We start from the raw sequence: 11382 nt of genomic DNA, 5'->3' as shown, positions 1-11382 counted from the left end.
CAGAAATGATGGCGCCAGCCCCAGGAACAAAAGGACAGAGTCAGGATGTCTGATGGTAACCAATTAACCACGAGATGCCCCTCTCCAGAGATAACAAGACCAGACCCCGGAGATGAGTTGTAAAACTCCTGACAGGGCAAACAGATAAGATAAAATGAGGTAAAGTCCAGGCCCGGGAAAAACTTGACCAATCAAGGATGGACCCGTACTAACCCCCTCCCCTCTAAGAAATTTTATGGGTTTTGCCTATAAAAACTAACTTCCCCAAGAAAGAGGCACTCCTCCCTGCCTCACTGTATTGGGTGTAGGAATGAGTCCCTGTCTAGACTTGTATCTGCAGAATAAACCTTGCTGTTGCATTCTGGAACATCCAACAAGGTCTTCGGTGGTCTCTTTGGGGGGTCACAATCTGGGCATAACAGCCACGTCCTGTGACCGCAGGGCGGGAACTCTGGTGTAAAGGGACCCAGCAGTGAGCGCTCCAACACCTGATGCTGAGGCTCTTCACGGCTGCGCCACCACCTCGGGGCCTGTCCAGCCCTTCCACGCCCGGAAACAGAAACATCTGCACAGCTAAGGGATGCGCCGCCGCCGCCAGCGAACTTCCCACCCGACAGACAGCCCTGCTCACCGGAACCCCGCGCTCATCAACCAACCAGAAAGCGACTTCCGGCCGGTGGGGCCGTGGCATCAAAGACGCCACCAATCAAACCGGAAACAAGTTAGGAAGAAAAAAAAAAGCCGTTCATAGAAAGCGGCTCCTACACGTCATATCCGGCCCCCTGCCGGGAACAGCCTCCACGCCAGCGGAAGTTACTTCCGTGACGGGGCGGGACGTGGGGGCGGGACTTGTCTCCCAGCAGCCAATGAGCTCCACCCAGCTCTCCAGTCTTCTGTTAGAGGCCGGTGACGTGAGGGCGGGGCGGGAGGCGGGACTTGTCTCCCAGCAGCCAATGAGCTCCACCCAGCTCTCTCGGGTCTTCTGTTAGCGGCCGGTGACGTGAGGGCGGGGCGGGAGGCGAGCTACGGAGGCTGCAGGGGGCCGGTCTGCCCAGTCGTCTGGAAGCGGGCTGCCGGAGGGAAGATGGTTTACATCTCGAACGGTGAGTGAGGGCCCTTAGCCTGGGCTCCTTCGGCCCCCGCTCGCCGGGTCGGAGCTTAGGGCGGCCTCCTCCCCGACATCCGTTCCCCAGGGCCGGGAGGAGTCGGAAGCGAAGGCGGCGGCACCCGAGGCGCATCCCCGAAGGTCCCCGACCCCGGAGCCGCGCTGGCCTCCACCGAGGCCTCTCCTGACAGCGAATTCCGACCTGGGGTTTGCGAGTGTGTTCTCCTCGGGCGCGGGTAGCCTCGCCCGGCAGTGACAGTGCGCACCGAGCGCTTTTGCGTTGGGCCACGGTCCCCGCAGCCCCTGCCCACCGTTCCTGATCACAAAGGAGCCAGCATATGACTTCGGTCGAATTCAAACTCAGGCTGGCTCCAGTATGACCTCTACTGCCCATCTGGCCACTGGGCGCCGATGTGCAGGAGGCCGCCCTAATAGTAATGGGTAAAACTGCCTCTGTAATGTGTAAAATAACAACAGCAAGGCAGAACCCAGCACGAACACGAAAAATTTTTGAAACAGGGTCTCACTTTGTAGTTGTGTCTGCCCTGGGACTCACTGTGTACATCAGGCTGGCTGCTAATTCATAGAGATCCTCCTGCCTCTCCCTGTCTTCCGAGTGCTGGGATTAAAGGACTGTACTACCATGCCAGGCAAAACAAAAGTTCTGATAGGTTTCCTCCCCTTGGAACTAGAGTGTAGCTAGTTCCAAGCCCAAGATTCTGCCCCAATTTGAAAGAATGTGGGGAGCAAGTCTGTCAAATAGAAAATCTGAGAAAGACAGTTCACAAGGAAACTTAGAAGAGGTACTGCATGACTGAGCCACATCAGTGCCAGAACCTGTGTGACGTAGGTGAAAATCCTTGGTGCAATCCTAGAAGCCCGTCTTGCGTCCCTGGAAGTAGGTGTGGTTGTATTTGATTCATCTGTGTATCTCCAGAGATGAAGGTATCGGGGAAACGTCTTTTGGCTGGGAGCACTTTGAATTTTGGGCTTTTCAGAACCCCACCTCCAGATGTCAAAGCTTTGAGATAGGTGCTGTGATGGGGTTTAAAGGGAGCATCAACGTTGCAGCTTAGTTTTGGGTGCTTACAGATTTTAATTTATTACTTGTGGTTGAGGTTACTAGCTTCATGCACTATTAAATAATTACATAAAGTGTAATTATTGTAGAGTATGTAGAGTGTTGTGATGTGTGTCATGTTAGGACTTAACAACTTTTGTAGTTTGACAGATGCAACTTTATTTAAGCATATTACTACGCTCTGGGGACACGGAGTTGTAAAGGTTCTGCCTTTAGAATTTAGGAGAGAGAGTGCAAAGAGCCATGTAGAATGGTGGATAGGCAGTTAGTTCTTTAGAATCACAAAGGGATAATTGATAGGCTACAATTGGATCCATCATCTTAGTACTTCATAGATGGGTCTTACCTCCAGATGACACCTTTATCCCAATCCAGTATGCTGGGTAGTTCGGGGATGATTTTCCTCAGAAGCCAACACAGCAGAGTTTGTCACTCACCCATTGACTGTCAGCCTCTTCTCTGCTTCGTGAGAGATTAAATCCAAGGGAATAACTGGAAGTGAGCTAGTTAAAGAAAGAAAGATAAACCCTGAGAGAGGGATGGAGGGGAACTGCAAAGCCCTTCAGATCATGGAGAGGACAGGTGGTTACTGCAGAGTCTATCATTTGACCAAGAGCACAGCGTTACAGAAAATACTGGGTATTTTAATAAAGAACAAGTTAACCTCTTTTCAAAAGTGCTTGGACCATATAGACTCTTTGTATAAGAATTTTATCAAAATGACTGGTTCTGATGGTCTGTATATCTAATAACCTTTTGTGCGGGTGAGAGACTTGGGGGGGGGGGATTCTCTGAACTCCTTTAAGAAAACGGGTCCTGCCACTTGTGTTGGTGCACACCTTTCGTCCCTCACTCTGGAGGCAGGCAGGCACCTCTCTGAGTTCACGGCCAGCCAGGGCTGCCTAATGGGGCTCTATCTCACAAGGAAAGAAGAAATAGAAACAGTATAAGCATTTCATCCAACCCACTGATTTTCTTCAAAATGCGCGAATAAACAGATGTTTGTATATTCATGCTCATAGTGGCATGATTCATAATAGAAGATTGAAATGTCCTCTGACAGGTGAAGGGACACTATATATATATATAAAGGAAAGGAACTTCGATAGGCTGTCATGTAGCTAAACCCCAAATTATGCTAAGTGAAACAAGCTAATCACAAAACATGGAAATGGCTTAATTCCTTTTGTGTGAGATTCTACAGTAATTTACAGAGGCAAAAAGTAGATTGGTAGTTGCCAAGGGTTACAGAGAAGAAGTAACGGGAAGTCAAAGTTGACTGGGTCGAATTCAGGTGGGGAAAACAAAGTCATTTTGGAGGTAGGCAGTGGTGATGTTTGTGGATGTGCTTATACGACTGTGCACTCAAAATGGTAAATGTCATGCTAGAGACACATTGCCAAAGGAATGAACTCTAGATCTCAGAATTTTACTTCGCTCATACTGGACCTCTCATGACTGTTTTGAAATAGTGGGCAAATTAAAACCCAAGCTTATTGATTAAATGCAATGCCAAGTTGTGGACTGTGCCGCTCTATTTATTCATTCATTTATTTATTTTTTATTTATTTATTTATTTCTCCCTATAGGACAAGTATTGGACAGCCGGAATCAGTCCCCATGGAGATTGTCTTTTATAACAGATTTCTTCTGGGGAATAGCAGAATTTGTGGTTTTTTTGTAAGTATAAAAACATTTAATTAGTTGCATTTATACTTAACTAATCAAATTACATTATATTATGATTATCTTTGAGAATTTCATACATGTATACAATGTATTTTGATCATATTCATCCCCTCTTCCTCTCCACTCCCCCCCCCATGCCATCCACATGTCCCCTCCTACCTCATACCCTTGCTTCTCTTTTTTATGACCCACTAAGTATATTTACTACTGGCCAGATGGGTGTGGGCACAGCCCCTGGAGCGTCTTCTAGGACCACACCCATAAAGAACACTGACTCCCCATCCCTTTAGCAATCATCAGCTGTCCATAGCTCTTCAGTTAGGAGTACGGGCTTATGTCCCCGCTCCACCATTGACTGGCTTGATTCTGTATAAGCACCCACAGCTTCGAAGAATTCATAAGTGCAACATGTCTAGGAGACACTCTTTTGTCCCAGTTCTTCGGACCTCTGGCTCTTAGAATCTTTTCTCCCCTTTTCCATGTTGTTCCCTGAGCTTTTGGGGAGATTGTGTGATGTAGATATTCACTCATGGCTGAGCATTCCATACCCTTATTCTCTACACTTTGACCAGCTGTGAGTCTCTGTAGTTATCACAGTCCACTGTACAAGGAAGCAGAAGTACCTAATTCCAATTATTTAAATAGCTTTACAGAATAAGATTAAGCCTCTTACAATTATAAATACAATGTTGGATTAGTGAGCTTGACTGCCTGAACCTTTGTGGTGACCATGCCAGCTTATAGCCAGACCTATTCGTTCTGCTGTCAGATTTCTTTTCTTTTCTTGTGTTTTTTGTTTTGGCTTTGAGACCAAGTGTTGCTAAATAGCCCTATATAACTGGATTAGTGTTACATTACGTACAGAGTCAGAGTTGGCCCAGAATTCATTGTAGTCTTCCTGCCTTGGCCTCCTAAATGTTGAATTATAAGACTGTGCCACCACTCCTGAGTCTGAACTCTTAATGAATAGAAGAGACAAAAATTTAAACTTTTCAGTCATACCAAGCTGTTCTTTATTAAATGAGGGTTGGTTTTGTTTTGGTTTGTTTTTTGTCTTTTGTCTTTTACAGACTGTTTTTATCAAAATTACCAATCAGTCACTAACAAGTCTTACTTGTCCTGTGTTTGAATGTCTCATGGGTAGAAAGTTGTAATGAGTAGGTGTGGGAGAATAGTCCCTTCCTTCATTTAGGTGCTATACTGACTAGTTTTATGTCAACTTGACACAAGCTAGAGTTTTCTGAAAGTTATCAATTGAGAAAGTGCCTCCATAAGATCAGGCTATAGGCAGGCCTGTAGGGCATTTTCTTAATTAATGAATGATATGAGAGGGCCCAGCCCTCTGTGGATGGGGACACCCTTAGGTTCTATAAGAAAGCAGGCTGGACAAGCCAGTAAGCAGCACCCCTCCATGGTTTGGGCGTCAGCTCCTGCCTCCAGGTTCCTGCCCTGCTTCAGTTCCTGTCCTGATTTCCTGATGGACTATGATGTAGAAGTGTAAGCCAAATCAACCCTTTCCTTCCCATTTGCTTTTGGTCAGTGTTTCAGCGCAGCGAGAGTAACCCTGAGACCAGCATATCAGTAAATGTTTTTCTATTGCAGGGGATAGTGGGATGAGTGTCCTGGAGGAAGTTACCCAAGAAGGGACAAGAAAAGCCCCTAACTTAAACTGACCAGTGCAAAATTTAATGACTTAAAAATGTCACCTAACTGTATATATTGTCTGTTGTTTTGCCTTAGTTAACACTGCCTTCTAAGAACTTAGAAAATCGGGCTAGGTGTGGTGGCATATACGTTTAATCCCAGCCTTCAGAAGGCAGAGACAGCAGTGTTCAAGGCCAGCCTGGTCTACATAGAGTGTTCTAGGCCAGCCAGGACTATACACATAGTAAGACCTTGTCTTTAGGGGGAAAAGAAGAAGAAAAACAGGAGGGGAAAAAGGAAAGAAAGAAAATTGCATTTTTTTTTTAATTCTGAGAAGTTTTGTGCCTCTATAATATCATCATCTCTTCCCTCCCCAAAGTGATGTCAGGTAGGCTGTTGGCGGAGGAACTGCAGGCATGGTGAATGTAAGACACTGTGAAAACAGAGAAGAAGTTAGTGGGGGGTGATGACTGTAAGATACTGTAAAAATAGATTATGTTGAAACCTAACCGGAAGAATGAAACCAGTGAGGACTCTGGTTTCATGCTGTCTGAGGAGTTACTAGCAGATGAGAAGTATGGGGACAGGTGGCTTTGGCATAGAACATGCATGGCACATCCTGTTTAGACTCATGCTAGATGTTGTCTGGCTAGGTATGTCCAGCATGAAGTGTAGGCGTAAGCTAATAAGTCGGGTTCGTCACCTCAGAGATGATAATGAAGACCATGGGAATATATTTGATGGTGTCAAAGTGATACCTCTGTTGTTTCTGTGCCTTGTTTCAGTTTCAAAACTCTGCTTCAGCAAGATGTGAAAAAGAGAAGAGGCCATGGGAGCTCATCTGATTCCAGATATGATGATGGAAGAGGGTATGTGCAGCCTTTCTTACTGATACGTCTTTACCTTTGTGTCCTCATTTTGATATTCTAGATAGGCTTGTGGAAATTAAAAGATTAAACCCCATTTCACAAAATTAACAAGTTACTGTAAATTAAAAGTCAAGGATTTTTGATTCCTGATTTAGAGTTCGCTTCTCCGTTGCTGTGAGAAAACATTGACCACAAACAACTTGAGCAAGGAAAGTTGATTTCAGCTTTCAGGTTACAGTCCGTCATCTAGGGAAGTAGAAACAGGTACTGAAGAAAAATGGAGAGAGAAAAGCTGGTTTTTGACTTGCTTCATCCAGCTTGCTTAGCTACCTTCACCATACAGCCCAGGCCCACCTGTTCAGGAGTGGCTCCATCTACAGTGGGCTATTAGCGATTAGCAATCAAAATGCATTACAAACATGCCCTGGGGGCCAATCTGATGGAGGTAATTACTCAGTTGAGGTTCCATCTTCCCAGGTGTGTCAAGTTGGCAGCCAAGATTACCTATCACACCAATGTACATGGTAGTTGCTCTTTTAACAAGGCTGTGTGCTTTGTTTGGTTTTGTTTTTTGAGATAGGGTTTTGCTTTGCAGTGATGTTGATCTGGTCACTTCCTAGGCTGGCCTTGAACCTCTGATAATCTTCCTGCCTCAGCCTCCCAAGTGCTGAGATGACAGTTAGATGCTACCAGGCTCATTTTCCTGTTTATTGAAAAGGGTGTAGTTTAGTGCTTAATAAAAGGAACCAATTGGCCAGATGTGGAGGTGCACACTTTTAATCCCAGCTCTTGGGAGGCAGAGGCAGACAGAATCCAAGTTCAAGACCAGCTTGGTCTATATAACAAATTACAGGCTAAGCAGGACTACATAGCAAGACGCTCCCTAAAAAGAGAACCAACTAAAGCTGGTTTACCGAATAGTAGATGCTTTCTCTTTCATTAGGCCACCAGGAAACCCTCCACGAAGAAGAATGGGTCGAATCAGTCATCTTCAAGGCCCCAGCCCTCCTCCAATGGCTGGCGGATGAGGAAGGTAACTTAAAATCTGAAATTATTTTGTAGGACTTTATTTGAAAATGTCTCCTTAGGAATATTTTGTTTAGGAAAACAAGTTGTAGTGTTTTTTTAACGTTTATTTTTATTTTGTGTTTGAGTGTTTTGCTTGCATGTATGTAAGTGCACTGAATGTGTGCATGGTACCAGAGGAGGCCAGAAGAAGGCACTGGGTCCCCCCTGCAGTTGGTGTTTGTATCTGCATGTGTACATGCATGCACATATGTGCATGGGTGCCCATGGAGATCAGAAAAGAGTTGAGTCCTGCTGGAGCGGGAGTTGCCCGCCGTGGTAAGCCACCCAGATGGGTGCTGGACACCCAACTCTTGTACATTGCAAGAGCAGCAAGTGCTCTTAACTGCCAAGCCGTCTCTAGAAGTTTTGTATTACACATTTACAAAGATACGTCTTAATTCTTACAGTCACTGACTTTATTATTGGAGTATCAGTTGAGGAAAGAGTTGTATATTTTTCCTCTTTTTCTCCCATCCTTTCCTCTGGACTTCCCTGGCTGCCAGCCCCTTCACTGTCCCTACCCCTCAGGAACTCTGGTATGAGAGAGAGAGAGAGAGAGAGAGAGAGAGAGAGAGAGAGAGAGAGAGATATCGATCCAGATCCAGTTGAATAAGCAGGAGCTAATCATTTGAACCTCTTTTAGGTAAACGTCTGCTCTGCGGAGCAGACAACTAGACATGCACATGTGTAGAAGGAAACCATCAAGAAGAGGTGAAGAACGGCTTATGCAGGACAAGATGGTGTATGTCTAAACAAGGACTGCTCTGTGTCCTCACAGATAAATGAGGTCATGCTGGGAATTCCCTCTGCAGGATCTGGCCTGACTGACACGCAGTTAGATAAATGGACATGTTTGTCTCCTTATCTTTTTTGTATAGTTTACTTAAAGTATTAATATAGTTTTAATAAGTGAATATTTCTAGGTTGTAAAACTTGATTCTTCATCTTTATATGATTAAACCCCAAGTCTCTGATCTGGAAGAAATAAAGGATATGTATTTAGTTCTGGTTTTTTGTTTGTTTGGTTTTGGTTTTTGGATTTTCAAAACAGTGTTTCTTTGTGTGTTGCCGGTCATCCTGGAACTTGCTCTATAGACCAGGCTGGCCTTGAACTCAGAGATCTGCCTGCCTCTGCCTACCAAGTGTTGGAATTAAAGGTGTGTGCCACCACCACCTGGCTCCAATGTATTTATCCCTGTTAATGTTGCCTTTTTTTTTTAACTTCTGAAATACTGCTCATTGTTATCTTGCTCTCATTTATAAATAAACCACAATATAATTATTTCAGTAGTTAAACATGTTTGCTTTTGAATTTTAAATTTTAATGTATTTATTTTGTGAATACATCTTGTCTGATCTACTACCAGATAAAATGTCAGGATTTTTTTTTTCCTCAAGACAGGGTTTCTCTGTGTAGTTTTGCGCCTTTCCTAGAACTCAATTTGTAGCCCAAGCTGGCCTCGAACTCACAGAGATCCGCCTGCCTCTGCCTCCCCAGTGCTGGGATTAAAGGCATGCACCACCACCGCCTGGCTAAAGAAGGAGGATTCTTCTCTCTCTCTCTCTCTCTCTCTCTCTCTCTCTCTCTCTCTCTCTCTCTCTCTCTCTCTCTCTCTGATTTATTTTATTATGTACACAGTGTTCTGCCTGCATATATGCCTTTACACCAGAAGAGGGCACCAGATCTCATAGATGGTTGTGAGCCACCAGGTGGTTGCTGGGAATTGAACTCACGACCTCTGGAAGAGCAGCCAGTGCCCTTAACCTCTGAGCCATCTCTCCAGCCCCCAGGATATTTATAAGGCCACAAAATTGAGCTTCAAATGACTGACTATATGCTGGCCAATCTTCAAACCATGGATTTTACACTATCTTGACAAATAGGAATTTGATCCCATTGCTTAAAATCCTACCTACCTACTTTCAGTTCCGTCTGGATACCCCTTTCATGTTTTTCCCTAAATAGCCCTGTTCATCCTACTCCACCCCCATTTTTTTTTTTTTTTTTTTTTTTTGGAGAGCCTTAGCTGGCTTCTTTACTGCTGTGATAAAGACTGTCTTGATTATCAGGGAAGTTAGGGCAGAGACCCTGAGGAACACTACTTACTGGCTTGTTCCCAATACTTGCTCAGTCTGTTTGTTGTATATATACCCCAAGTCCACCATCTCAGGCCTGGCACTACCCACAATGGTCCCACACATCAATCAAGAAAACACCCTACAGACTTGTCTTAGGCTGTCTGACAAAAGCATTTTCTCAACTGAGATTCCTCTTCCCAGGTGGTTCTAGATTAAGTTGTCAAACACTAACCAAGACATCTATAGCCCAGGCTGGCCTTGAGCTGGGGCTTGAGATCTTCCTTCATCTGCCTCTGGAGTACTGGGATTGCAGGGATTACCGTTTGCTTGGTTTACCCTGTGAAACAGGCACTGAAATATTACAAAGATGAATTACAGTATATGTCCAACGTACACATGTTGAAACCAAAATATTTAGGTGAAAGCTCTATCTCCTTGTGAAAGAAATGGGGAAGTAGTATCACAAGACAGCAGATTTCAAAGAAGAAAAGTGGTTATAGATTAGAGTAAGAACAGTTTGACCACTCAGTTCCAGCCAACATGTTTTACGTTTTCAATTCTGACAAAGTAGGTATGTAGATGATTCTTAAATTATACAGATAACCTGTGAGGGCTTGCTGGAGCCCAACAGCTCCCCAGATAGTGTGGCGGTCTGGCAGGAACATGGTTAAGTTTCACCTCATTGTAAGACCAGGGCCTTAGTAGGTGATGTAGTGTAAGCAGTGGCTGCTTTGTGCTTGTGGCCTAAGAGCCTTTCTGACTCAGCTGAGGTGCATGCTTCCTCTCTGAGGACTTAGCCCAGAGTCATGCATGCAGCTTGAATTTAGCTGATCTGTTCTGGGCTTGAGAACTACTGTAGCATGTAATACAGGATCTACTGCTCTTGTATACCCTGTATTCGAAACTTGTCTTTATTCTGTAGCTTTATGACTTTGAGTCATGTTTTTTCACTTAAACCATCAAGAAGGGTAGACCATGCTGGACAATGATCTTTTAATTTATTTATTTTATTTATTTATTTATTTTTATTGGTTTACTGAGACAGTCTCACGCAGTCCAAGGTAACCTTCAACTCTAAGCTAACCTTCAACTCAAGATACTGCTGCCTTCTCGGGCACATGGGATTACAGGGTGCTCCCCCACACCCAGCTCAGATCAATTTCTCCTAGTTTTCTCACCATATTCCGAGGCTGGCTGTGGCACACTTCTCATGGAGCTTACATTCTAGTGTGGGAGAAAGTGCACAGGCAGTGCAAAAAATTACAGGCCAAGTGGTGGTGGTGGTGGCGGCGGCGGCGGCGGCGGCGGCGGCGGCGGCGGCGGCGGCGCACGCCTTTAATCCCAGCACTCGGGAGGCAGAGCCAGGCGGATCTCTGTGAGTTCAAGGCCAGCCTGGGCTACCAAGTAAGTGAGTCCCAGGAAAGGCACAAAGCTACACAGAGAAACCCTGTCTCGAAAAACCAAAGGGGGAAAAAAAAAAAAAAGGAAAAAGAAAAAAAGAAGAAAGAAGAAGAAAAGAAAAGAAGAAAAAACCTAGTCCCAAATAACTCAATAGGCCGGACTGAACAGGACCAGCAAACTTTAAGAACTTAAAGTATCATGGTGCCTGTGAGTGAAGACCTTCGGGGTCTAAATGAGACCAGTTAACCTCAGACTCAAACGATAGCTCAAAATTTATTAGGGTTAGGTGAGACGCCACACACCTTTAATTTCAGAGTTGGAAGCTAGCCTGGTCTACATGGCAAGTTCCAGGCTAGCCAGGGATAGTGAGTCCCTCTCTAAAAGAAAATTTAAAAAGAAAAAAAAGTATTTCACTGAAGATATAGCTCACGGGTAAAAGGATCATG

General features: G+C 44.8%; 1 protein-coding gene across 2 annotated transcripts; it reads left to right on the top strand.

Annotated features, from left to right (window-relative positions):
* The first annotated feature begins 996 nt into the window (after positions 1-996).
* Selenok (selenoprotein K) lies at positions 997-8464 on the top strand. Of its 2 annotated transcripts, XR_003733557.1 has the most exons (5): positions 1087-1103; positions 3776-3866; positions 6305-6388; positions 7332-7421; positions 8100-8464. XR_003733557.1 is itself a non-coding variant. In XM_028860843.2 (4 exons), exons 1-4 carry the CDS (start codon positions 1085-1087, stop codon positions 7423-7425), a joined length of 288 nt encoding a protein of 95 aa, XP_028716676.1. In that variant the 5' UTR covers positions 997-1084. The 2 variants fall into 2 exon arrangements, 1 of the variants encoding a protein (XP_028716676.1); XM_028860843.2 differs by lacking the exon at positions 8100-8464 and having other exon boundaries at positions 997-1103; positions 7332-7425.
* The last annotated feature ends 2918 nt before the right edge of the window (positions 8465-11382 follow it).

This window comes from Peromyscus leucopus, chromosome 9, assembly GCF_004664715.2.
Source record: "Peromyscus leucopus breed LL Stock chromosome 9, UCI_PerLeu_2.1, whole genome shotgun sequence".
NCBI classification, from domain to species: Eukaryota; Metazoa; Chordata; class Mammalia; order Rodentia; family Cricetidae; genus Peromyscus; species Peromyscus leucopus.
Note: the sequence above shows the minus strand (reverse complement) of the source record. Positions and strands in the feature narration are given on the sequence as shown.